Source organism: Salmo salar, chromosome 02 (genome assembly GCF_965601325.2).
Source record: "Salmo salar chromosome 02, fSalSal1, whole genome shotgun sequence".
Lineage (NCBI taxonomy): Eukaryota > Metazoa > Chordata > Actinopteri > Salmoniformes > Salmonidae > Salmo > Salmo salar.
The window spans coordinates 25,886,236-25,914,111 of NC_138292.1; the positions used below are offsets into that span (position 1 = coordinate 25,886,236).

General features: G+C 42.5%; 2 protein-coding genes and 1 pseudogene across 11 annotated transcripts in view; 2 read left to right on the forward strand and 1 right to left on the reverse strand.

The window, feature by feature from the left end:
• Positions 1–13,773, forward strand: part of LOC106578046 (intermediate conductance calcium-activated potassium channel protein 4) — a 48,462-nt gene extending 34,689 nt beyond the window's left edge. The window contains exons 7-9 of the mRNA XM_014156614.3: positions 2,593–2,662; positions 3,935–4,101; positions 11,690–13,773. Of these exons, the coding sequence (XP_014012089.1) occupies positions 2,593–2,662; positions 3,935–4,101; positions 11,690–11,693 (241 nt within the window). The 3' untranslated portion in view covers positions 11,694–13,773. The remainder of the gene's footprint in view (positions 1–2,592; positions 2,663–3,934; positions 4,102–11,689) is intronic.
• Positions 13,774–13,924: 151 nt separating this feature from the next.
• Positions 13,925–22,524, reverse strand: LOC106578019 (uncharacterized). Of its 9 annotated transcripts, none has more exons than XM_014156566.3 (4): positions 22,120–22,524; positions 19,145–19,263; positions 18,759–18,809; positions 13,925–17,921 (listed from the first exon to the last, which is right to left on the reverse strand). In XM_014156566.3, exons 2-4 carry the CDS (start codon positions 19,241–19,243, stop codon positions 14,208–14,210), a joined length of 3,864 nt encoding a protein of 1,287 aa, XP_014012041.2. In that variant the 5' UTR covers positions 19,244–19,263; positions 22,120–22,524; the 3' UTR covers positions 13,925–14,207. The 9 variants fall into 9 exon arrangements, with proteins under 9 accessions (XP_014012041.2, XP_014012030.2, XP_014012028.2 ...); XM_014156555.3 differs by having other exon boundaries at positions 19,145–19,328; XM_014156553.3 differs by lacking the exon at positions 22,120–22,524 and adding an exon at positions 20,281–21,122.
• On the forward strand, positions 21,713–27,834 carry LOC106578058 (nonsense-mediated mRNA decay factor SMG9-like; annotated as a pseudogene). Its single transcript, XR_014380480.1, has 13 exons — positions 21,713–21,862; positions 22,705–22,866; positions 22,957–23,051; positions 23,249–23,345; positions 24,986–25,098; positions 25,271–25,382; positions 25,514–25,609; positions 25,824–25,909; positions 26,242–26,348; positions 26,437–26,544; positions 26,761–26,886; positions 27,007–27,144; positions 27,269–27,834. The product of XR_014380480.1 is annotated as a nonsense-mediated mRNA decay factor SMG9-like (transcript).
• Positions 27,835–27,876: the final 42 nt, after the last annotated feature.

Sequence of the window (27,876 nt, forward strand, 5' to 3'; positions counted from 1 at the left end):
ACAGCGCCTCTCCTCTTTCTAAAGATCTGATTTAACTGTACTGTATATAAGAATATGAATATACACTGAGTATACAAACATTAAGAACACCTGCTGTTTCCATGACATATACTGACCAGGTGTATCCATGTGAATGCTATGATCCCTCATTGATGTCAATTGTTAAATTCACTTCAAATCAGTAGGGTGAAGGAGAGGAGACTTGACACAATTGAGACATGGATTCTGTATGTGTGCCATTCAGAGGGTGAATGGGCAAGATAAACGATTTAAGTGCCTTTTTATTTATTTATTTTATTTCACCTTTATTTAACCAGGTAGGCAAGTTGAGAACAAGTTCTCATTTACAATTGCGACCTGGCCAAGATAAAGCAAAGCAGTTCGACACATACAACAACACAGAGTTACACATGGAGTAAAACAAACATACAGTCAATAAAACAGTAGAAAAATAAGTTTAAATACAATGTGAGCAAATGAGGTGAGATAAGGGAGGTAAAGGCAAAAAAGGCCATGGTGGCAAAGTAAATACAATATAGCAAGTAAAACACTGGAATGGTAGATTTGCAGTGGAAGAAAGTGCAAAGTAGAAATAGAAATAATGGGGTGCAAAGGAGCAAAATAAATAAATAAATACAGTAGGGGAAGAGGTAGTTGTTTGGGCTAAATTATAGATGGGCTATGTACAGGTGCAGTGATCTGTGAGCTGCTCTGACAGCTGGTGCTTAAAGCTAGTGAGGGAGATAAGTGTTTCCAGTTTGAGATTTTTGTAGTTCGTTCCAGTCATTAGCAGCAGAGAACTGGAAGGAGAGACGGCCAAAGGAGGAATTGGCTTTGGGGGTGACCAGAGAGATATACCTGCTGGAGCGAGTGCTACAGGTGGGTGCTGCTATGGTGACCAGTGAGCGGAGATAAGGGGGGACTTTAACTAGCAGGGTCTTGTAGATGACCTGGAGCCAGTGGGTTTGGCGACGAGTATGAAGCGAGGGCCAGCCAACGAGAGCGTACAGGTCGCAGTGGTGGGTAGTATATGGGGCTTTGGTGACAAAACGGATGGCACTGTGATAGACTGCATCCAGTTTATTGAGTAGGGTATTGGAGGCTATTTTGTAAATGACATCACCGAAGTCGAGGATCGGTAGGATGGTCAGTTTTACGAGGGTATGTTTGGCAGCATGAGTGAAGGATGCTTTGTTGCGAAATAGGAAGCCAATTCCAGATTTAACTTTGGAACTTTCTTTTACCCCGCCTTTGAACGGGGTATGTTAGTAGGTGCCAGGCACATCAGTTTGTGTCAAGAACTGCAGCGCTGCTGGGGTTTTAACGCTCAACAGTTTCCCTTGTGTATCAAGAATGGTCCACCACACAAAGGACATCCAGCCAACTTGACACAAGTGTGGGAAGTATTGGAGTCAACATGGGCCAGAATCCCTGTGGAATTATTTTGATACCTTGTAGAGTCCATGCCTTGATGAATTGAGGCTGTCCTGAGGGCAACTGTTCTGTACTTTGTCATGTATTTGTATGTTTTATGTGGACCTCAGGAAGAGTTGCTGCTGGATGTGCAGTAGCTAATGGGGATCTTAATGAACTAAACTAAACACACGTACATACACATTTACTCAGAATGTCATATGATATTCTCACGACATAAAATGCTGAATTTGGTCAGGAATATTCTTCAATCAAAAAAGGCTATTTGTAAGACTGTATGTTATATTGCTTCATTTCCTGTTACAAAATGAATAAACTACTAGCAAACATTGTGAAAACCAACAACATACTGTGTGACATCCAACCCCACGATGGGGCTGGTTGTCACAAGTGGACAGAGTGTGTTTGATGGCTTAGAACTCCATGTTAGAATAAGATATGAGGATAAAAAGGGTCCCCATTTCAACCGAAGACCTTGGTCTTTCTCCTAATATTCAAAAAGAATATTGTAAGATATACTAGTGCTGAGAAATACACACAAGAGTACAATGTGTGACAACCAACCCCGGTCTCCCCTAACCATTGATTCTTGAAGAGTATGACTTATAAATGCCTCATCAGTTTAGTTCAACTGTTGTGCCTCATCAGAACCCAAAATATAAGCTAGTTATACTCCAATGTTTTTAAACAAAGTAAACGTAAACAAACAAACACTATATAGCCTCAAAACATAGTTAAAACGATCATTTTGATAACATGGATGATCAGTTCTTGCATCCATAGCCCTGTCTATGAATGTGAGTGGTTTCATTTCTCCAGCTCCATCCCTCAGCTTTTTACAGAAACAGGGGCAGGGAGGACGCTCTGTTATTGTTTCTATTGCTGATTGTCGCTTTAAGCCTGAAGCAACTGTTTATTATGTACCTCAGCTATTCTCAAAGCCAAGGGATTGTGTAATTGTTAGTGTAAGGGGTGTTGTGTTTGTTCAGTGAAGGGGGCCCTCTATAGTGCACACACTACCCAATCAGATCTATACTGTAATGGGTAGAAGTGGCAGTAATGACAGTTTTTTACTTCAGGCCCAGGTATTTATTTAAGGTCACTATCACACCGTTATCATACTAAGACGTTGCTATGTCCTTTGTCTGTTTTGGACAGATTCCGGCACTTGCGCCTGAAACAAAGGAAACTGAGAGATTACGCCAGTGAGATGGTCGACCTGCCCAAGGTAAACCAACCACACCATACAGTAGGCTAGAACAACTCACGGCAGAGCTGTGTCGACATATTTGACACACACACACACACACGCCACACGCAGGATAACCCAGATCCAGGTAATAACCACACTCTTACACAGACCATTATCCAGTATATTAAAGTTGCTGTGTAATTTATTACTAGGTGTTGAGACACATAAAATGTCTGTAAAAGACACATAAAACTCTATAAAAACAGCCATGAGTTCTAGCAGAAGGTTCAAGTCACTCTGTGATGTAATCCTCGAGTCAGAGCTTTTTACCTAATGGGCAGTATACCTGGCAAAGAATGCACAACTAAAGAAAATGGCTATAGTTAGTGGGTGGTGAGCACTTTTATTAATTAAATTGATCAATATATTTGTGCAAGTCCAGCTCATATGTATATCAAACACAGGAACAAGTTTATGAGGAAGATATGTACATGTGTCATATGTGGTTCCCCTCAATGTTTTAACTACCCTAGGGAGTTGTTTCCCTCAAGAGAGTTGCCACTGTCACCCTCAGCTCATCTGGGATTTCGTCTGGGTTTATCTGAATTCCATGTCTGGATTTTGTTTGGCATGCTTGTGTTGTTACGACAAATAACTATAAAAAAAAACACAAAACAACTAGCATTGGATGAATGGATTAATTGTCTTTTTGATCGTTTGTTTGGTTGATTGAAGGTGAACAGATGCAGATGATAATGTTTGGTTGTTTGTTTGTTGGTTGATTGAAGGTGAACAGATGCAGATGATAATGTTTGGTTGTTTGTTTGTTGGTTGATTGATGGTGAACAGATGCAGATGATCATGTTTGGTTGTTTGTTTGTTGGTTGATTGAAGGTGAACAGATGCAGTAGATAATGTTTGGTTGTTTGTTTGTTGGTTGATTGATGGTGAACAGATGCAGTAGATCATGTTTGGTTGTTTGTTTGTTGGTTGATTGAAGGTGAACAGATGCAGATGATAATGTTTGGTTGTTTGTTTGTTGGTTGATTGAAGGTGAACAGATGCAGATGATAATGTTTGGTTGTTTGTTTGTTGGTTGATTGATGGTGAACAGATGCAGATGATCATGTTTGGTTGTTTGTTTGTTGGTTGATTGATGGTGAACAGATGCAGATGATCATGTTTGGTTGTTTGTGTGGTTGATTGATGGTCGAATGATGGTGAACAGATGCAGATGATCATGTTTGGTTGGTTGATTGATTGATGGTGAACAGATGCAGATGATCATGTTTGGTTGATGGTGAACAGATGCAGATGATCATGTGCGACTTGAGTGCCAACTGGAACAACTCGTACCGGGAGTTGGAGCAGCGCATCATCTCCATGGAGCAGAAGTTAGACGAGCTGGGCCACTGCTTCCAACAGACCTCTGAGCTGCTGGCACAGGCCCTGCGCTACCGCAACCCTGAAATCAGGTACAGCTAACACAACCCCAACCCTGAAATCAGGTACAGCTAACACAACCCCAACCCTGAAATCAGGTATAGCTAACACAACCCCAACCCTGAAATCAGGTATAGCTAACACAACCCCAACCCTGAAATCAGGTATAGCTAACACAACCCCAACCCTGAAATCAGGTATAGCTAACACAACCCCAACCCTGAAATCAGGTATAGCTAACACAACCCCAACCCTGAAATCAGGTATAGCTAACACAACCCCAACCCTGAAATCAGGTATAGCTAACACAACCCCAACCCTGAAATCAGGTATAGCTAACACAACCCCAACCCTGAGATCAAGTATACAGTGGCTTGCAAAAGTATTCACCCCCTTGGCGATTTTCCTATTTCGTTGCCTTACAACCTGGAATTAAAATTGATTTTTGACCATTCTTCGAGGCAAAACTGCTCGAGCTCCTTCAAGTAGGATGGGTTCCGCTGGTGTACAGCAATCTTTAAGTCATACCAGATTCTCAATTGGATTGAGATCTGGGCTTTGATTAGGCCATTCCAAGACATTCAAATGTTTCCCCTTAAACCACTCGGGTGTTGCTTTAGCAGTATGCTTAGGGTCATTGTCCTGCTGGAAAGTGAACCTCCGTCCCAGTCTCAAATCTCTGGAAGATTGAAACAGGTTTCCCTCAAGGATTTCCCTGTATTTAGCGCCATCCATCATTCCTTCAATTCTGACCAGTTTCCCAGTCCCTGCCAGTGAAAAACATCCTCACTGCATGATGCTGCCACCACCATGCTTCACTGTGAGGATGGTGTTCTCGGGGTGACAAGAGGTGTTGGGTTTGCACCAGACATAATGTTTTCCTTGATGGCCAAAAAGCTCAATTTTAGTCTCATCTGACCAGAGTACCTTCTTCCATATGTTTGGGGAGTCTCCCACATGTCCTTTTGGAGAACACCAAACATGTTTGCTTATTTTTTTCTTTAGGCAATGGCTTTTTTCCGGACACTCTTCCGTAAAGCCCAGCTCTGTGGAGTGTACGGCTTAAAGTGGTCCTATGGACAGATACTCCAATCTCAGCTGTGGAGCTTTGCAGCTCCTTCAGGGTTATCTTTGGTCTCCTTGTTGCCTCTCTGATTAATGCCCTCCTTGCCTGATCTGTGAGTTTTGGTGGGCGGCCCTCTCTTGGCAGGTTTGTTGTGGTGCCATATTCTTTCCATTTTTTTAATAATGGATTTAATGGTGCTCCGTGGGATGTTCAAAGTTCCTGATATTTTTTTAGAACCCAACCCTGATCTGTACTTCTCCACAACTTTGTCCCTGACCTGTTTGGAGAGCTCCTTGGTTTTCATAGTGCTGCTTGCTTGGTGGTGCCCCTTGCTTAATAATGTTGCAGACTTTGGGGCCTTTCAGAATAGGTGTATACAGTTGAAGTCGGAGGTTTACATACAACTTAGACAAATACATTTCATCTCAGTTTTTCACAATTCCTAACATTTAATCCTAGTAAAAATTCCCTGTCTTAGGTCAGTTAGGATCACCACTTTTTATTTTAAGAATGTGAAATGTCAGAATAATACTAGAGAGATTTATTTCAGCTTTTATTTCTTTCATCACATTCCCAGTGGGTCAGAAGTTTACATACACTCAATTAGTATTTGGTAGCATTGCCTTTAAGTTGTTTAACTTGGGTCAAATGTTTCGGGTAGCCTTCCACAAGCTTCCCACAATAAGTTGGGTGAATTTTGGCCCATTCCTCCTGACAGAGCTGGTGTAACTGAGTCAGGTTTGTAGGCCTCCTTGCTCGCACATGCTTTTTCAGTTCTGCCCACAAATGTTCTATAGGATTGAGGTCAGGGCTTTGTGATGGCCACTCCAATACCTTGACTTTGTTGTCCTTAAGCCATTCTGCCACAACTTTGGAAGTATCCTTGGGGTCATTGTCCATTTGGAAGACCCATTTGCGACCAAGCTTTAACTTCCTGACTGATGTCTTGAGATGTTGCTTCAATATATCCACATCATTTTCCTTCCTTGTGATGCCATCTATTTTGTGAAGTGCACCAGTCCCTCCTGCAGCAAAGCACACCCACAACATGATGCTGCCACCCCGTGCTTCACGGTCGGGATGGTGTTTTTCGGCTTGCAAGCATCCCCTTTTCCTCCAAACATAACAATGGTCATTATGGCCAATCAGTTCTATTTTTGTTTCATCAGACCAGAGGACATTTCTCCAAAAAGTATGATCTTTGTCCCCATGTGCAGTTGCAAACCGTAGTCTGTTTTCTTTATGACAGTTTTGGAGCAGTGGCTTCTTCCTTGCTGAGCGGCCTTTCAGGTTACGTCGATATAGGAATTATTTTACTGTGGATATAGATACTTTTTTACCCGTTTCCTCCAGCATCTTCACAAGGTCGTTTGCTTTTGTTCTGGGATTGATTTGCACTTTTCGCACCAAAGTACGTTCATCTCTAGGAGACAGAACGCGTCTCCTTCCTGAGCGCTATGACGGCTGTGTGGTCCCATGGCGTTTATACTTGTGTACTATTGTTTGTACAGATGAACGTGGTACCTTCAGGCGTTTGGAAATTGCTCCCAAGGATGAACCACACTTGTGGAGGTCAACAATTTTTTTCTGAGGTCTTGGCTGATTTCTTTTGATTTTCCCACAATCTCAAGCAAAGAGGGACTGAGTTTGAAGGCAGGCCTTGAAATACATCCACAGGTATACCTCCAATTGACTCAAATGATGTCAATTAGCCTATCAGAACCTTCTAAAGCGATTACATCATTTTCTGGAATTTTCCAAGCTGTTTAAAGGCAAAGTCGACTTAGTGTATGTAATCTTCTGATTTACTGGAATTGTGATACAGTGAATTATAAGTGAAATAATCTGTCTGTAAACAATTGTTGGAAAAATGTAGATGAAAAAAGTAGATGTCCTAACCGACTTGCCAAAACTATAGTTTGTTAACAAGAAATGTGTGGAGTGGTTGAAAAACAAGTTTTAATGACTACAACCTAAGTGTATGTAAACTTCCGACTTCAACACTAGATACTGACATCATGTGACAGATCATGTGACACTTAAATTGCACACAGGTGGACTTTATTTAATTAATTATGTGACTTCTGAAGGTAATTGGTTACACCAGATCTTATTTAGGGGCTGCATAGCAATACATATGCACGCCCCACTTTTCCTTTTTTTCATTTCATTTCACCAATTTTGACTATTTTGTGTATGTCCAATACATGAAATCGAAATAAAAATAAATGTAAATTACAGGATGTAATGCAACAAAATAGGAAAAATGCCAAGGGGGGTGAATACTTTTGCAAGGCACTGTAGCTAACACAACCCCAACCCTGAGATCAGGTATAGCTAACACAGCCCCAACCCTGAGATCAGGTATAGCTAACACAACCCCAACCCTGAGATCAGGTATAGCTAACACAGCCCCAACCCTGAGATCAGGTATAGCTAACACAACCCCAACCCTGAGATCAGGTATAGCTAACACAACCCCAACCCTGAGATCAGGTATAGCTAACACAACCCCAACCCTGAGATCAGGTATAGCTAACACAGCCCCAACCCTGAGATCAGGTATAGCTAACACAGCCCCAACCCTGAGATCAGGTATAGCTAACACAACCCCAACCCTGAGATCAGGTATAGCTAACACAACCCCAACCCCGAGATCAGGTATAGCTAACACAGCCCCAACCCTGAGATCAGGTATAGCTAACACAACCCCAACCCTAAGATCAGGTATAGCTAACACAACCACATCACATACTGTATATCAGGTACAGTTAACCCAACCACAATACAACCACGTGCTAACAGTCACTATCTGGACAATATGTGTGAAATGCTTGATAATGTATGTGATATCAACAGAGAAGTATATTTTCTGGGTAACCTAAAAATTGACAGGCATTCATCAAGCTGTCCACTCAAGACAAAGCCTCAAACTATAACAAGTGTCTGCAAACTGGTTGAGGTTATCAATCAACCTACCACTGTATTTACAAACAGCACAGGAATGAAATCATCCAAATGTATTGATCACATCTTTACTAATGCTGCAGAAATCTACACATCCATCAGATATAGTGATCAAAATATAGAAGTTATATCTAGGAAAACCAAAGGCTGGGCCTAATATAGTGTATAAGAGATCCTACCGAGGTTTTGTAATGATTCCTATGTTGAAGATATAAATAAAATGTACTGGTCTGTGGTTTGTAATGAGGAGCAACCGGACATTGCATTTGATGAAATTGCTTTATTCCAGTTACTAATAGGCATGCACCCATTAGGAAAAGGAATGTAAAAACTGTTAAATCCCTGGTTGAGAGGGATGAGGCAAAAGGAATGACAAATAAGTCTAGCTGCACAGCCGATTGGCAAACTTACTGTAAATTGAGTGTTGTTGTCATGTGTTGCTACCATGCTGTGTTGTCATCTGATTCTGCCATGATGTGTTGTCTTCGGTCTCTCTTTATGTAGTGTCTCTCTTGTCATGATGTGTGCTTTGTCCTATATTTTTAATCCCAGCCTCCGTCCCCGCATGAGGCCTTTTCACTTTTGGTAGGCCAACATTGTAAATAAGAATCTGTTCTTAACTGACTTGCATAATTAAAAAAGGTTTAATAAAATAATACATGTTACATAACTAAACAAAAATAAGAACATTTTTTACTATGAAACAAAGATAAATGATATAAAGGATGACAGTAAAAAGCTTTGGAGCACCTTAATGATATTTTTGGCAAAAAGCCGAACTCAGCTCCATCCTTCATTGAATCAGATGGCTCATTCATCACAAAACCCACTGATATTGCCAACTATTTTTATGATTTTTTCATTGGCAAGATTAGAAAATGTAGGCATGACATGCCAACAACAAACTCTGCCCCTACACATCCATGAATAACTGACTAAATTATGAAGGAAAAATGTTGTAATTTTGAATTCTGTAAAGTGAGTGTGGAAGAGGTGAAAAAATAATTGTTGTCTATCAACAATGACAAACCACCTGGGACTGACAACTTGGATGGAAAATTACTGAGGATGATGGTAGACTACACTATCACTCCTATTTGTCATCTCTTCAATCTAAGCCTACAGGAAAGTGTGTGCCCTCAGGCCTGGAGAGAAGCAAAAGTCATTCCGCTACCCAATAATAACAAAACACCCTTTACTGGTTCAAACAGGCAACCAATCAACCTGCTACTAACCCTTAGTAAACTTTTGGGAAAAATGGTGTTTGACCAGATACAATGCTATTTCACAGTAAACAAATTAACAACTGACTTTCATCACGCATATAGGGAAGGGCATTCAGCATGTACAGCACTTACACAAAAGACTGATGATTGGCTGATAATAAGAAGACTGTGGGAGCTGTTTTGTTTGACTTCAGTGCAGCTTTTGACATTATCGATCATAATCTGTTGCTGAAAAAATGTATTATGGCTTTACATCCTCTACTATATTGTGGATTTAATATTACCTGTCTAACAGAACACAGAGGGTGTTCTTTAATGGAAGCCTCTCCAACATAATCCAGGTAGAGGCAGGCATTCCCCAGGGCAGCTGTCTAGGCCCCTTACTTTTTTCAATCTTTACTAATGACATGCCACTGGCACTGAGCAAAGCCTGTGTGTCCATTTATGCTGATGACTCAACATCATACACGTCAGCTACCACAGCAAGTGAAATCACTGCAACACAACAAAGATCTGCTGTCAGTTTTAGAATGGATGACAATTAGCTAGTCCTAAATATTTCAAAATCTTTGTGACTAACCATTCACTAAACCTCAACTTAATATTGTAATGAATAATGTGGAAATTGAGCAAATTCAGACTAAACTGCTTTGTGTAATCCTGGATTAGAAACTGTCACAGTCAAAACATATTGATGCAACGGTAGCAAAAATGTGGAGAGGTCTGTGCGTAAAAAGCGCTGCTGTGCTTTCTTGACATCGCTATCAACAAAACAAGTCTTACAGGCCCTAGTTTTGTTGCAGCTGGACTACTGCCCAGTCATATGGTAAAGTGCCACAAAGAGGGACATCGGAAAATTACAGTTGCCCCAGAACAGAGCAGCACGGCTGGTCCTTAAATGTACAAAGAGAGCTAACATCAATAACATGCATGTCGATCTCTCATGGCTCAAAGTAGAGGAGAGATTGACTGCATCACTAGTACTACTTGTCTTTGTGAGAGGTATGATGATGAAATGATGAAAGCACCAAGCTGTCTGTTCAAATGACTGGCACACAGCTCAGACACCCATGCATACCACACAAGACATACCACCAGGGGTCTCTTCCGTCTCCAAGTCCAGAACAGACACAGATAAACGCACAGTACTACACAGAGTCATGACTACATTGAACTCTATTGCACATCAATTAACTCATGCAAACAGTAAAAATCTGATTTGAAAAACAGAAAACTACACCTTATGGAACAACGTGGACTGTAAAGAGACGCACACACACACATTGTAATGTTGTATTGTGGTATTATCCATTTTGTATTGTAGATACTGTATGTAGTGGTAGAGTAGTGGTGTAATAATGTGTTGTATGATGTACCGTTTTATTTTTTGCGATGTAATCGCCTTCATCTTGTTTGGACCCCAAGAAGTGTAGCTACTTCCTAGGCAGCAGCTAATAGGGATCCTTAATAAATACAAAACTCATATCAGGTACAGCTAACACAACCCCAACCGTTACTGTATATCAGGTATAGGTAAGACAACCACAACCCAAACACAACCCTGAGATTAGACCATTTCAAAACCTAAGCAGTTTTTACAGTAGACCTTAAAGGTGCTACAAATAGGGATTTGTTTGTAATTTCAGAAAATGTCCATAATATACAGTATCTGGCGCTAATTGTGGAATGATAGTGTTTCACAGTATTATTTATCCGCCAGTGTTGTGATATTCACCTATTGATTTCTCCAGCCAGAGTGGCATCTGTTGTCAAAGCTGTTCTGACTTTGTGGCTGTGTTATCTAGTGGAAATCGCTCTGTCATTTCCTGGTTGCATTTTCCGTTTATGTGAGAAAACAAGCACTTAATAGTGTAAGGAATCATGGCACTAAATCACTGTGAAATATATTTTCAATAACAAAAAATATTGTTTTTACAGCTGTTACTTCCGGTTTTGGTCCACCAGCTTTAAACAGCAGTAACAATTATATATTGAAAATATATTTCACAACGTTTAGATGGTACAATGACTCCCTACACTATTCAGTGCTTGTTTTGTCAACTAGATAACACAGCCAAAGTCCAAACAGCTTCCACAGTTTGACAACAGATGCCGCTCCGGCAGTAGAAAACAATAGGCGAATATCACTGCCAATCACAACACTGGCGGGTAAGTAAGTGTGAAACACTATCATTCCACTATTAGCACCAGATATATTATGGACATTTTCTAAAATTACAATGCAAAAATAAAATAAAAAATGTCTAGCATCTTTAACTATCACAACCAAACTTGATATGAACATGCTTGAGAATAACCTGCACTGTAGATTCTAACTATTCTCCCTCTCCCTCTCTACAGGTGACTCGTGGCTGTGTGGTGGTGGTGGTTGGGTGAACCACACTCGCTGCAGGCCTTTCCCAAAGACTAAATATGGATGCTACCAGCCTTCTGTAATTTCGGTCAGACCGGGATGGGAATCCTCTTCCCCCCAAAGCTGCATTTAACATTTGGCCTGCTGCACCACTTGGACTACTGCCAGGACCAAGGCTGGCATCATGTTCTGACCCAGCGGCTGAAACGACTCGTACTTGTAAAGACAAAAAAGAAAAAGGACTTCATTTTACTACAGCGGGGTCTGATATAGATGACTGGTGTATTTTTATCAGATGTGTTTAATGTACAAAGTTTTGTGTTAACAATCTCAATTAAGAACTCCAGTAACATGGCCTCTGGTTCTGTAGCTTGTGTCATCTCAGAGGGAGTGGCTCTATGGGTTCACCCTCTGATGGCTCTGTAAAGTAAGTCCCCTAACTCCTGCTATTAGTGTTAAAAGTTACATTGGAGGCTCCTAAACATAATGCCTGGTTCCTATGGAACGAGAGGTTTAAACAGCGTTTTAAATGTGAGGGGAACTTTGAAAGCCACTCAGTATTGACAGCCTCCCTCAAAGCGTCTTTCAATCATACCTTTTTCCACAAGTAAAACACAACGGTTATTCCACACGTTTTTCCTAACAGGAAGTATAAAGAGGTGACATTCTCAGAGGCACCAGTGTATGGGACAACTGCCTTATTACTAGAGAGAGCTGCTGGTCACTTATAAAATACACATCTCTGTTCTCTAACTGTTCTAATCCTCTCAATTTTGTTAGATTAGGAAATAAAACACAATTTCTCTTCACACGGCCTCAGTCAGAGGGATAAACTGCTAGTCAGTTGCCATGTCTCAAGGGCTGCCCGCTCGCCCACTCAAACACTCCCTAGGGTACTGTGGAGTTACCAAAGTAGACTCTGAATTTAACAGACTCTTTCGCATAAATAACTAATCTAGACTGTTAAGGCCCGACATATATTGTTGCTTTAAGGATGATTGTATGGGGAAGCAGTCAGTTTACATAGTTAAGCTGTTCTCATAACGATCAAGAGACAAGTGGCATAGCCTAATAAAGTATGCAGGCTGATATTTATTGGGATGACTCATGTACTGGAGGCAGCTCTGCAGAGTGGTCATTAGCTGGGACAGCCACAGTCATAAAATCTGATTTGAAACCTAACCACACTGCCAAACCAAATTTTGGTTTTCATTCATTTTTACAATATAGCCAATTTTGACTTTGTAGCTGGCCCATCTAGCGGAAACCGCTCAGTTCTGCTTCCAGGGCAAGACTCACGACAATAAACGTCAACCTGCATAAAGTACATGGAGACATTGCTCACTGTTATTCTAATTCTGTTGTAACAGCTCCTCCCAGAGGATATGTACATGCATGACAATCACACACCAGTCATAGACATGAATGAATGGCAAACTATGTCTTATTCTTGGGTCTCTGTGGCAGCCTATGGGTAATACATCATCAGTCTAAAAACTTTTGAAATCTTTTACCAAACAATACTTGTGTGACATGGATTGTTTTTGGACTAGTAACGGCCAAATTATACTTAGTGCACAGGTAGGATTAAAAGTGGCCAGTCTTTAAATGAGGGTGCATTTTTAGAACACAGCTCTCAATACATGTTACACTCAAGTGTGAATGGGGAAATATGGGTCAGGGGCACTGCAGTGTCTTATATGCATAATTTATGTCATTTACTTTGTGAATCCACAAATTGTACCCGTTCTCCAGCCCCAATGGGAAGGCTGGTAATCTGGGGCATTACCAAGCACCTTGTGAGGACAACTATTTCCATGGTTGTATTTAAACTGGACTTCTGCATTTTCATTAACTGGAGTTAAGATATGTAATTCTTTAAAAATATAGATTTTGTTTTTTTTAACATGAGGATAACATGTACAGGTAATATTGTGAAATCGGCTTACTAAAGGATAGATTCTGCAAAAACGATAACTGAAAGAGTTTACAGCTTTTCTTTTGCACATGATAAAACCATGCATTGTAAATACATTTTCTGGTCTTCTGACAATTAAAAAGCCATTGGTGAGTGGAAGTATTTGAATGAGTATTGTTCTACCAGCTAAATCATAACCTACTTATAATATTAACGATAATATGGCCATCTCATGGAACCGAATTAATGATAATGCTTTAGTCTTCCTAATGTACCCTATGACCTCTTACAAAGACAACTCAAGTCAAATATATCATTTTAATATGATTGTATTTTTGCTCTTTTGGTGAAAACAGAACGTTTTAGTGGAAGTGAAAACACATTTTAAACCAATACATACATAGATTATGTCTTAAGGAATCATCTTTCAGTCACAGTGAAAAAAGTCAAACAAGTTCACAAACTGCATTGTCCTCCTCTACCCTTAAGCATAGTAAATGATAGGCTTGCCTGTCTGTGTGAGCCATGTAAAAACCACTGCATTGAATAGGGCCTAGCCTGGGCCCTGCTGTGGGCCCATTTCAGTGTTAAGTCCTTTGGGTGTTTTTCAGTTTGTGCCAGAGAAAAGCAGCGGGCCTACAAAACACCTGCCCACAGTGACAGGAGAAGGGTATCCGGCACTGTTTCCTCAGCTTCAAAGTTATGCTGTCACCTGGACATCTAGTTGTGTTGGAAGCGCCAACCATGTGCTGTGCGAGGCACTTTGCCCCGTCGAAGGTCTCCCCGCAGGCAGTGCATATGTAGCGGGTGGCCTGGGCGTGCTGGAGGTAATGGCGCAGGAGGTGCAGCCGCCGCAGGAACGACCTACCACAGTGGCAGCGGTACCGCCGGGAGCCCCGGTGGAGGTAGCGGTGCTTCACACTGAGCGAGGGCTGCTGCGAGATGGCGCCGCACTGGCGGCAGGTGTAGGTGCCCTTAGAGCGCCAGCTCATCTTCATGCGTTTCTCCAGGGCCAACTCCTTACTTCTATTCACAAACATACACATGATGCTTAGAGGGGCTGGGGCAAAGGCAAGAGTAAGGGGGGAAGACTGAGCTAGAGGGGGGGTAGGAACAGGTGAGAGGCGGATCATGGTGATTTTCCCCGGGGCAGAGGCTGAGACAGGTCTAGGGGATGGGGTGGTGGGGGATCTGATAGGGTCCATGGCTAGGGCAATGGGCCTGGGTGTCTGCTGTTGGACAGATTGTGCCTGATGGACAGTCTGTTGCAGAAGGTTAGAGAACTGCCCAAGGGGCTTTGCTGTGTTAGTCTGCGTGGGTGCCGGGACCTGCGGTTTGGGAGGGTTGGTCTGTGGGACCACTGGGACCAGCCTGGCCATTTTCCCTGGACCACCACCAGTGTTGTCAAAGAGCAAGGTGGCCACCACAGGAACAGCTGGCTGGGAAGAGGAGGTGGTAGACAGCATTACCCTAGGCAGAGACACAGTAGACTGTCCAGCAGGTGTTAGCTGGCCAACTGCACTGGGGCCCTGATCAGCCACGGGGACTGGGGCCAGTCGTTTCAGCTCCTTATTGCCACTACTGTAACACATCAGGGTGGAGCTACTGGGGCTCTGCTGGCCTGAGGTGGTAGAGATAGCCATGGGTACGAAGGAGAAAGTCGTAGCGGAGGACCCACCAGCTTGGGTGACCAGCTTGTCAGCGTGAGCCAAAACAATATGGTCCACCAGACTGCCCTCAGTAAGAAAGTAAGCTTTACACATAACGCATTGGATGCCCTTCTGCTTATTGCAGTACTTCATGTGATGTTCCAGACTAGTGAAGGGCCCTCTGCCGCAACGGACACAGGCACCTTTGTCAGGCGTCTCTGTGACTGGGCTCTGAACTTGGGATTTGGTACTGTGATAGGAAATCATATGGTTGGCCAGGACATCACTAGGAAAGAAAAACTTGCACACAGAACATTGGATGCACTTCCTCTTAGAGCAGGTCTTCATGTGGTTGTCCAGATTAGTGAATGGCCCCTTGCCACAATGGTCACAGGTACCTTTGTCAGGGGTCTCTGATGGGATACTGTGAACGAGAACCTTATGGTCGGCCAGGGCTGTTTCTGTAGGAAAGAAAACGTTGCAAACAAAGCATTTGAAGCCCTTCTTCCCAGAGCAGGTCCTCAAGTGGATATCCAGACTAGTGAATGGACCTCTGCCACAATGAAAACAGGTACCTTCAGGGGTCTCGGAGTCTGTGCTCTGGACTTGGTATGGGATGCTCTGGACTTGGTATGGGGTTCTATGGACATGGTATGGGGTGCTGTGATAGCAAACCATATGATCAGCCAGGACCGATTCAGTAGGGAAAAAAACTTTGCACACAGAGCATTTTAAGCCCTTCTGCTTAGAGCAGGTCCTTGTGTGGATGTCCAGACTATAGAATGGTCCACTGCCGCAATAAACACAGACACCTTGGTCAGAGGTCTTTGATGTGAGACTGTGATATTTAAGATTATGGTCCACCAGGGATTTCTCAGAAGGAAATTGGACTTTACACTCAGAGCATTGGAAGGACCAATCCCTAGAACAGCTCCTCAAATGGAAGTCCATATCAGTGAATGGCCCTCTGCCGCAAACAGCACACATAGTGGAAAGTTGTCCGTGAACTGAAATGTTATGGTTCTGCAGGGCCTTCCTATTATGGAAGAGTACTCTGCACTCAGTGCATGTAAGGCCTTTCCAACTGCAGCCTCTCAAATGAACGTCCATATTAGTGAATGGCCCTGTTCCACAGTAGATACACGTAGTGGGATCAGGGACATATGGGGAGGATGTGTCTTTTTTGGGACAGTTGTGGTTTTTGTAGATGGCCAGATCAGGGAAGACCTGACGGCAGAACTCACATGCGTACATTTGGCCCGATATGGCTTCAGAGTGAGTCCGAACCTGATGGTCCAACATGGCCATCTCGGTAGGGAAGACTGCTTGGCATAAAGAGCATCGAAAGTCCTTCTTCATATTGCAGGTCTTCACATGAAATTCCATATTATGATACGGTCCTTTGGCACAATAGTTGCAATAATAAGGCTTGACCTGGGACAACTTGGTCTTGGGCTGCTTAGTCCGAGATGGCCGGGTCTTGGCGTTCCGTGTGCGTACAGGAGTGTAAGAAGACCCACTGGATTCCCCAGCGCTGCTGGACCCCGAGTCAGAATCTGATATCTCTTCTGGGTCAAATTCTGACTCCCGCTCAGACGAGGAGGGCTCACCATCTTGGTCAATAAGCATCTCAGCATCCTCGTCCTCTTTTTCACTGTGGATGTCATTCTTCCTATCCTCCCCCTGTTTGCTTTTAATTTCCTCCTCCTCTTCACTCAGCCTGATGTCCTCCTCATCAATATCCGTTTCCCCGCTGCTCTCTGTTAACCTGTCGTTGTCTGTTCCTCCAGCGCTCTCAGTGTCTTCGCTATGTTCACCACCCTCTCCATCGCTCATCCCCTCATCCCACTGGAGGGGGGCGCCATCAACCTCAACCCCTCTCTCCAGTTTAACACAGATCCTCAGTGAGGGAGTCAGAGTGGAGGGGTCTGGTTTGACATCTTCCTCCTCTGATTCCTCCAACCTATGTCTTGTCACTCTCCCATTGCTTTCCATGCTGTATGTATGGTCTAGGGTCACCGCTGAAGGTGGAGTAGACTGTGCATTTAAAGTCTCCTCACTTCCACTGAAGCCATCATTTGAGGTGTCCTCATGGTCAAGAGCCACCACTGAAGGAACAGTATGCTGTCCCTTTAAAGTCTCTTCACTTCCATTCAAGCCATCATTTGAGTTGTCCTCATGTTTGAGGGCCAAGGCAGAAGGTAGAGTATACTGTCCCTTTAAAGTCACTTCACTGCTATTCAAGCCATTATTTGAGATGTCCCCAAGGGATGTATTTAACAACTCGGTGAACAAGTGTATTCCTATGTGCTTGTTGAGATCCCACAAGTTGCTGAAATGCAGCTGGCAGTTGCTGCAATGGAGGACTGAGTTTGGGTGTGCATTGACTAGGTGCATGGCCAGTGATATTGTGCGACTGAAAGTCACCCGACAGATGTTGCAGGACGTTGAGACCTTGGACCTGTGGCTCTCAAAGTGTTCAATCAACTCCTGGCCAGACTCGAATTGCACGCCACATTCCCAGCACTTTCCCCCCAGCTCCATGGAATGCATGCCGTAAGCAGAGACGCTGTCAACTGACAGGTCACAGTCATCGTCACTCGAGTCCTCTGGCATGGAGAACGGGCGTGGCACAGAAACCCTGGGGATCTCCTGCAATTCACAGCAAAATTACTTATTAGAGACAAAGTGAGTAAATGAATCAATAGTTTACAAAGTGATGAGTTTTGACTGACCACAAATATATTATTGTTTGCCAATTGTTAGATATGAGGCAGACACTGGTGAACGTCAATAAATAGACCCTTGGAAACAGTCTACAGAAAGATACAGCATACTCAAAGCCTAACAGCCAGAGTAGTTTTTCTTAATCAGTTCATTAAAGAATAAGTTCTGTATTTTGTATGTAAATGGAATTTTATAGAAGTATGCAGACACTTTGTGATTTCACTTGTTTTTGAGAAACTTACCCCACCAGCAATACACATGACATTCTGTCATTCCTAACTTTAATCACGCCATTATACTCCATTTTGTGCGACTCGAGCAGTTTCCCCTATCTATCTGTGCCACTTCTCCGTGTAGCCTGCGCAAACGCACAGGGAAAAGTATCATGGGTTACATGGAGAAGTATCGCTCGAGTCACACAAAATGAAATATAACGTTGCGGATAAAGTTCGGAATCACACAATTTCATGTGTACAACATCTAAAGACCTGCATCGCTATACTGAAAGAGTTGGTGTTTCTCCAAAAAAATACGTACTTAGGTGTTTTTGGAGCCTTTGTTCATGTTCTATAATGCCCCTGCAACTGCTGAACAAGCATGAGGAAGTATATCGCTTGTGGGGTACGCTCCTCAAAAACAAATGAAATCGCAAAAAAAAAAAAAAGTGTCTGGGTACTTCTATAACATGCCAAATACAGATTTGGTTCAAAAGAGTGAACTTCTCCTTTAACAGCCTACATAAGGAAAACATATAAAAAGTACCAAGTGTACAGGAGTAGAAATAAAGCTGAGATTTTCAGAGGGTTCCCTGTCCTGCAGATGAGAAAAGAGAGAAAATAACAAGGCAGCCAATGGAGAGGGCATTGAGAGAGAAAAGAGAGAAGTATAGATAGGGATACATTCAAGTGGGATACAGAGACAATACCATTTCCATGCCAGACTGAATTGATTGAAAGGGAATTTGGGTTGAAAATGTAAACAATGAAAAATTCCTCAAAAACAATTATCAAAATTGACTGCCATCAAAATTAGATGTACTCTCCCTCTGTACATAATTTGGGATGGATGACATCCCACTGTGAACACTGATAGGATATCATTGATAACTGTAGTCTCTGGCCTGTATCAACTCTGTTTAAACAACTCACCGGTGGGCTCTGCTTGTGGCCTTTGATCACATCCTCCAGTAGCTCCACCTCTGCCCCCAAGGTCTCCTGAATCACTATGTCTTCCGGAGCCATCTCCATAGCAACCGTATACTGGCTCCCTACATTTTTGAGGGACAAAGTAAGCAAAGAGAAATCCACAGACAGACAGACAGACAGACAGTGACTGACAGACACACACAGAGATGTGGAGAAAGTCAGAATAACTTGCTACAGTATTACCACAGATAAAAGTGTTAGTTACCAGTTTCTTTAGCATTACTGTGAAGACTGTAATAGTTAATCTCCCAAAGGCAAAATATTAGTTCTAATGTCACTTTCTGCAAAATGTTGCTAATATTGGCCAAGAGGGTTGCTAACTTCCATGATATTGTCCAGCTAAGCGCCCGAGTGACGCAATGGTCTAAGGCACTGCATCTCAGTGCAAGAGGTGTCACTACAGTCCCTGGTTCGAAACCAGGCTGTATCACATCCGGCCGTGATTGGGAGTCCCATAGAGCAGCGCATAATTGGCCCAGCAGCGTCCGGGTTTGGCCGGAGTAGGCCGTCATTGTAAATAAGAATTTGTTCTTAACCGACTTGCCTAGTTAAATAAAGGTTAGATCTCATCTCTGCTGGTACTAGCGTTAGCTAGGCTACACAGATAGCCACTTAAAAAGTTATCAAAAATCTGTTTTTATTCAGACAACCTAGGGTGTAATCATTAGTCCAAACAGTTGCAAATTGGACAAATTCTGGTAGGTCCCGCCACGTTTTGTTTGCTTCCGTTTCCGAAACGATTTCTGACAGAATAGCGTCATGAATACACCCCTAACAAGATATGAGACAAGTTATTCCAATTATGTACTTCAGACTACACAGGTGTGTAGCTAGATCGCTCACTAACGTACAAGTTAACTCTCAAATGTGAGGATCACTAACAATTTCTCTCCGATGTAATGACGCGCTCAATGCTGTTGTTATCGATCGAGAGAGAGCGCGTTCCCCCATCCGATAATGCTGTTGGTTTGGTGCACGTGCGAAATTGGCATTGATTAGTTTATTTTTGGACTTAAATTCCATAGTTAACACCTACTACGAATTGTACATAACAATAGCAACATTTGTAAAAACATTACCTTTTATGTCCTTTTTAAACGTTAAAATTCCCTGCTTTGGCTTCCATCATTTATTCTCTATTTCCTGTTTTAACAGGAATGGGTGGAGTCAATGTGAAGCCTACAGCTCCCAGTATGCACCAGTGGCCATCTTTGTAAACGCTATACTACAACTCCCAGTATTCATATTATACTAAACGATTTCCACACATTTGCAAAAAACAAACAAATAAACAAATTCATAATTAGGCTACACATACTGCTGTAGAAATGACACACTGTACCTTTGTTTACCATAATGTAACCTCTGTCCATAAGGGCCTACTTTAATTTATGATTTAAATGTGATGCCAAGTTTTGATGCCATTTCAACTATGCCATTTTTTATTATGTAATTAATTAATTATTAGGCCTATTTTATTAGCTAAGTGGGGAATTTAAATTAGTAAAAATAGGACTATATTGTTGTTAAGTAGCTAAATTACTATTTTTAGGGTATATGTAGAACACTTATCTTCTCCACAGCTTAATGGAACAATCTAATGGCAATAATAAAGTCATGAAACCTTCTGCATTAGTATATGGTATCATACCATATAGGCCAACAACAACAAAAAACACGTGGTTCTATTTGATTATTATTTATTCAGTTTTGCATCACTAGCTAGGCTTCCATCCAATTGGTGACAGATTTTCATGCGATTATTCCTATATCCGCATAAAAACAATATGCGCATTTTCCCACCAGAGATGTTTCAAACAAATTGATTTGTTGCAGATAAAATACTGTGCGTGATGACGTAGTGCACATTCAAATTATATTTATTGTTAAATCCCATGTACCGAATAAAAATACAAGTTAAATGGGTTTCCATCTAATTACCATCTACAACAAAATAAAATGTTTTCAGGGCACTGGCTCATCAGACATGCCTGTATTGCTTTGAAGTCTGTGCACTGTGCATTTAAGCCTATTCACATCATTTATTCTAGGTTCACTTAGAGGACATTTCAAAATCCATCTGAAATTGTCATCAACATGTGACACCCTGTTTCTCCAGGCCTGTTATATATATATATATATAAAAAATTGTATATAAATAAAATAGTATGATTAGCTAAAAGTATGCCCGAACTACATGAACGGTGCTACAATTTACTAACCACATTTTACACTGCATTTACAAACGTTGGAACTCCAATCAGTGTACAAAACATGGAATTATGGGTTGTATTCATTACGTCTTGCAACGGAAACAGTTTAACGTTTAAGAAACAAACGGAAGAAAACAGAGGAAACGGAACGAAACGGGGAGGGACCTAGCACATACCTATTTGAATTTGTCCAATAGAAACTCTCGTATTCGTTGCAAAACGTTTCTCGTTTTGCAAAAAAATCGGCATAATGAATACGCCCCTGTCGTGCAGCAAAACGCCATTGAACTGCCCGGAACTAATGTAGCCTAGTCAGCTGGCTTCGTTTCCCAACGAAAGATTTGAGAGATGTACTTCAGCGTTACCGTCTGTTTTTGTGTCCGTTTTGTGGATTCTATCTGGAAAGCAAGTAGCTAATCCTTCATGAAAACCTAATTAATCGCATAACGTAAGTGTTAACGAAATAACTATGTATATTGTAAAATGAAAGACGAGTGAAAGTGTTTTAAATATGCGTCGTTGGCCTGGAAAGACTAGCGTTCATTAAATCATTGTAATTTTCCTGGCTACAACTATGGCAATTTCCATGGTTTGTTCATGGCTGTTCGTGTAGTAGGTATATCTTCTATTTAGAATGTTCCTGTTCACTTCACCTGGACAGCGAGTTGATCTAGCTAATAATAATAATAGACATTCACCACTTACCAAGAGGAGGTTTCGCATAGTCGTGGTCACAGTTAAGTGTCCGGCTCCTGGTTCTCGAACATCAACTCCAAGACGAGAGTTTGCCCTTTCATATCCAGATTCCCGCGTTGTTGCGGGATGATAGTCGTTCCATTGGAAACGTCTAGGAACAGCCCCCGGCTTCAGACCCTTGCGGTCTGACGAAAGAAGATAGTCGCCAGGGTTGAAGTGTAAGTTGCACATATACAGAATTTGCTTCCTCGGCGTATCTTAAAGTCTCTTCTAATTACATGCCCCCACTTCTTAAATTCACCAATGCTCGGGGGATATATGACTGTTTTTGTTTGGAATTTGAGCACTGCGGGACACTACAAACACGTATGTTTCTCGAGTCCGCCATTGGCATTTCTGTTGCCGGAAGTGCGTCTACCCACCTGCAGCTACTTCCGCTTTTCAGAGCCAGGAATTGTGAATAGAGCCACTCATCAGATCCATTCCACCCAAATATATTTATGTTACTGTAGCTAGCTGCTGCATATCAGTAGAGCAGTATCCATTACATTTGAACTGATGTTGTAGCTATCTGTTCCCATTTTATTTTGACAGTTGACCACAGTGTGCAACATGTCAGAATCTGGCCACAGTCAACCTGGCATGTACGGACAGGGAAGGAGGAGAAGGCGGCGCCAAGACAGGGATGTGGGTCCCCCGGGCCAAAACCTCTCTGGTCCCAGTCGAGATCGAGAATATGTCCCCAGAGAACACAGGGTAAGAACAAGAGTGCACGGCTTTCCTATGCAGGAAAATTATCTCTATGGGCTTCCTTAGTTTATTGTAGTTCTTCTCTTGTCTTTGAAGGATGCCTGTGAGGAGCTTCCAGGACCACTTCTTCAGAAGACCCCCATCATACTGGCCAAACCCCCTGGAGAACGGGTAATGTGGTGCTGTGGACCGTGAGTCAATACTGGTCAAAGACCATTGCTTTCTTTACTGGTGTCATCAGAGACATAACACAGACAATGACAGAAAGGCCTCAGACCACCATGGATGCAGGACATGTCTACTGATCACCAGCATTACCCTAGCCATTATAAGCGTTTATTTACTGTAGCAGTGAATACAATCTCTAACACATGCACGTTACTTACAGCTGTGATTGGCCAGATCAAGCTCGTCCCCCTGAGAAGATGAAGCATAGCATCAAGCTGGTGGACGATCAGATGAACTGGTGTGAGAGCGCCATGGAGGTAAAGCTCTTCTGATTATCGTTGTCATGCCATACATATGTGTAACATATCCGTAGCCAGGCTGTCCTGTGTTACAGTACATAGGGGACCAGATCAGTGTTTCTGCTGCAGTCATTTAGCTGTGGCACTTTGAAGATGCTAGAACAGTCCACATTAACTTTTCCTCTGCAAAATAAACGAGTAATGAATAGAAAAACCAGACAACCCCATAGTATAACAGTTTATCTATTTACCTAATCGGTTTGTTGTTGTGCGTTCAAATGCGAGATAAATATTCCTCTCAAGGCACATTTTAAGTTGCTAGTGCCATTGGGAGGTAAACATGCATTCTGACAAGCAGCCAATGCACAACAATTCATAATGCAATCACAGGGACTGATGTTTTAATGGACTTTGTTAAGCATCCCATTGCAACTTTATTTATCAACACCTAAATATGTGTGAACTGCACCATTTTAAACCCAGAGTTTTTAGGAGCTCAATGGTTAAGCACCTTACCGCTCAGCACTTTTTTTGTGAGTGCATAGGGAAAAGGGGGACTGAATATAACATGGGTCAATTTTAGGGTAGCTTGAGGTAAAACGCCACCCTACCTCAAAAGTATTTTTGGGGGACACAAAATTCATCAATATGATGCTAACTAGTTAAAATATCCCATTTGGGATCTAGCTAATGATTAGATCAATAGGGAAAATGCAGATAGCAACACCATTTTCAGCCAATTTATTTCTAGCCACTATGCCTTTTATTGGTTGGGCTACAGGAGATAATGTTTATTATGTGGCAAAGAAGGGGGTCGAGTGATAAATGGCAGATATGTGAGGGCAGAACTAATAAACGGGCTCTGCCCGATCACTAAAATGGCCACCCCGATCAGAACTACAGATCACAAAATGGCCGACTGCCAAAACTACAATTCCCAGAAGCAAGGGGAACCCTCAGAAGGTGGAGCCGACCCACAGATAAAAGGTCAAGAAAAACCAGGAAGAGAGAGGGAGGGCGGGAAGGATCTATGAACCATAGAGAAAGAGACAATCTACATTGGCTGGATTTACCGTGTACGAGCTGGACTGTTTTGGACTTACCTGTTGGCGTTTAGACCTGGACCTACCGAGAACCAGATTTGTGTACCGAACCCTGCTATTCTTGACCTTACCTGCGGCCTGGGTGGACCAGGACAGTGAAACAAACACACAGGTACTGTCATGTTCGAAAGAACTTTCATTCTGGGCTGACTTTGGTGACAGTTTCCCACTTAATTTGTGACAAACGCTCCTAACTTTGAAGAGGTTTGCCACAATTGCTAATAGCATTCCTGATAATATGGACCATGCATAGGCTATATGCATGGTCCAATATATACAAATTATTTGACCAATATGTTATTGGGCTCATTTCTGAAGGTAGAAATTATCATTCAGATGGTGTCAGCATAATTTTATTTTCATTCATTTTGGAGAAGAATGGCCTTTTAAAAAAATCGCAGGAACTGTGCTTTTCAGTCCTTATACATAAATATTATCCGGGGAGACCTGGACCCCCCTCTTAACCCCCTCCACTGATACACTTTTCCCCACTGCTACACATTTTTCCAGAGGAAACACTGAGCCAGACAGAGATGTTGTTGTCCTGTATTACAGTACCTAAGGGACCAGACAGACATGTTGGTAGTGGGAGTCATTGGCTTGCAGGGAACAGGGAAATCCACCATCATGTCTCTCCTGTCTGCCAACGTACCTGAAGAAGACCAAAGGTATTGTTCTTTTGGCACCTCCTTACATGGAGCTCTTTCCATCTATAAAGACGGGGAAAATTGTGTTGTAAATTGTTATATTCTAAACAAATGTAATTAAATTTGAAAGTAAATGGTAACAGATGGTTGTATTGTATCCCTGTGTCTGATACGCCTGTGTGTGTTTGTGTAGGGGCTATGTGTTCAGGGCCCAGACTCAGGAGATCAAAGAGAGAGGAGGGAACCAGAGCACTGGTATTGACTTCTACATTACCCAGGAAAGAGTCATCTTCTTGGACACACAGGTCAGATTAAAGCATCAGTGGTTAAGGCGATTCACTCTATCTCTAATTTTGTATTTATCCATATACCATTCCTCTTTCTCCAATGTTATTTTCTATGCCAATATGTTCCTCTGCCCTATGTGTTCCTCCAGCCCATTCTCAGCCCCTCCATTTTGGATCACCTCATCAACAACGACCGCTAGCTGGCTCCAGAGTACAACCTCCCTCACACCTATGTGGACATGCAGGTCAGTGAGGGGCCAGCAGGGGGCACTGGGCAACAGAGGCTCTAAAGGAGAGCTACTTTCTGTCTAATCTGATCCAGTCTTACGATTCAGACTTAAAACATCTGTCTGTTTGCATAACGTGTTCCCGTACTGTATGTTGAAGTCGGTTTGTAAGTTCTACTGCTCTCTCAAGGTGTTATAACTCACTCTTTCACCTCTGCTCTTTTTGAATCAGTCTCTTCAGATCACTGCCTTCCTGTTCACAGTGTGCCATGTGGTCATTGTGATTCAAGACTGGTTCACTGACATCAACCTCTACAGGTAACCACTCCACCCGTCTGGGAAACAAGAGTCCATTAGCACTGATTCACTAATGCTTATCATGGGGTTTTCAAACCAGGGCAGATAGGATCATCATTGGAGGGTGGGGTTCCGTGTCTCAGTGTATTTTGGCTGTGGCATTACCTTGTCCATTCATCCCCATTGTAATATTTTGGGGGAAATGATTTGCACCCTTGCATCCATTCCACTGTCACACCATTGGGAGTGTTCTGATATCATATTCATGTTGTTGTGCTGTGTGAATATTCTGACCAGGTCGTATGAAGTGTCTCTGTGGTGATGATGATGATGATGATATTGTCTCTGACCAGGTTCCTCCAGACAGCAGAGATGTTGAAGCCCTCTACCCCCTCAGCCAGCCATGACAGCACTGGCTCCTCTGGCACCGAAGAGGGATCAGAGTACTACCCTCACATAGGTGACAGACGCAGAAACAGGCGCGCGCACACACTCTAGTTCCGACTCAGTGTACTGAACGCTCAATAATGTATTGTTCTGTTGTCTAGTGTTCCTGCAGAACAAATCTAGTCGTGATGAGTTCTGTCCCAGAAACCTGAAGAAGCTGCATATGGCAGTGGACAAGCTGATGGCCCACTCCCATCTGAAATACAAAGGTTAGACTGGAGAGGATGTACCAACAGGCTTATCACAACATTCACATATTTAAACACTATACTATTGTGTTGTTTCTATATTAGGATTCCTGCACGTGCATCTTTTTGAAGGGTGAGAAGTGCAAAGCAGTGACAAATGTCATTAAAAAGCCCCATAAAGTGTGCAGACATGGGTTTAGTTAGCATGACTGATCATGTTTTGGTTTCTATATGCAGGCACATTGTCCATGCTGGACTGTAATATTTTCCCTGGACTGGACCACGACTACCTGGAAACAGAGGTCAACATGTTCCTGCTGCCACTCATGGAGAATGAGGGGAAGGATGCGCTAACCAAAGCAGGTCAGAGCAAATACCATGTCTTAGTTTTCACACACGTCTGTCTATCTTTGTGGATGTTCTCCTCTCTCATTCCTTTGTTATACTGATTACCCATGTCTGTGTCTTGGTGTTTTGTTCTAGGGTCCGGGGCCGCCCCTCTCTTCTCTCTCCTCCCGGGCTACAGAGGACACCCCACCTTCTCCTCTCAGGTCTCCAAGCTCCGCAGCCAAATCCTGTCCATGTCCCGCTGTCACACACCATCCTCACAGAGAAGAACTGGTAAGGGAAGCACAGAGGGACACACGTGTTGTCGCGTCTGTCACTCACTGTAAACATTTTGTGATTAGCTGGAAATGAGGCAAAACTGTACTCGAAAATATGTTTGACTGTTATGTTGTGACAGGTTTCACTATGCAGCTCGCATCTGGGACGGGGTGAAGAAGTCCTCAGCCCTGTCTGAATACAGCCGTCTACAGGCCAAGCAGCACTGATGGACAGTGCCAGTACTATTGGGCTCACAGGTTCAGTCAGTGGGGATATGAGGTGCTTGATGTTGAGGAGAGGTCCATCTCATTGGGAACATATGGAACTACAGATAGTTCAACTTTGGTGGCTCTGGCTTTGTAACAGAGGGCGAAAAAGGGACAGCTAATCAGATTCAGGTGTCAATGTGACCGTAAATAACCTTGCTAAGTGTTAGAAGAATCAGATGGTACAGAGAATGACTGACTTTGACTAACATGATACAAATGGTGAAAGTAATATTAAGTTGAAGCATACAGCGGTGCTTCATTTTTATTTAAAAATATGTTATTGTCTAAAGTATTTGTTACCTGTTTACCTGAAATGTTTTGATTTGTTTATTATGTAAAGATGGAGCTGAGATTCAGGACGAGACACTTCTGCAGCTTGACAAGAATTGATAAAAATATGATCAAATCATTAACATTAAACAGATATACCCTGTTATTTCTCCCTTCTTCTGCTGTAATAACAATAATATTGTAAAAA

Bases quoted from the DNA above. Each gene is read 5' to 3' on its own strand.
- LOC106578019 (XM_014156573.3), bottom strand. From the start codon at position 19,713: ATGACGGCCTACTCCGGCCAAACCCGGACGCTGCTGGGCCAATTATGC. The intron at 19,264-19,406 runs GTAACTAACACT...TCAAAAATGTAG, and splicing joins CAGTAATGCTAAAGAAACTG to GGAGCCAGTATACGGTTGCT. The intron at 17,922-18,758 runs GTACTTTTTATA...TGTGAATTGCAG, and splicing joins TTTCTACTCCTGTACACTTG to GAGATCCCCAGGGTTTCTGT.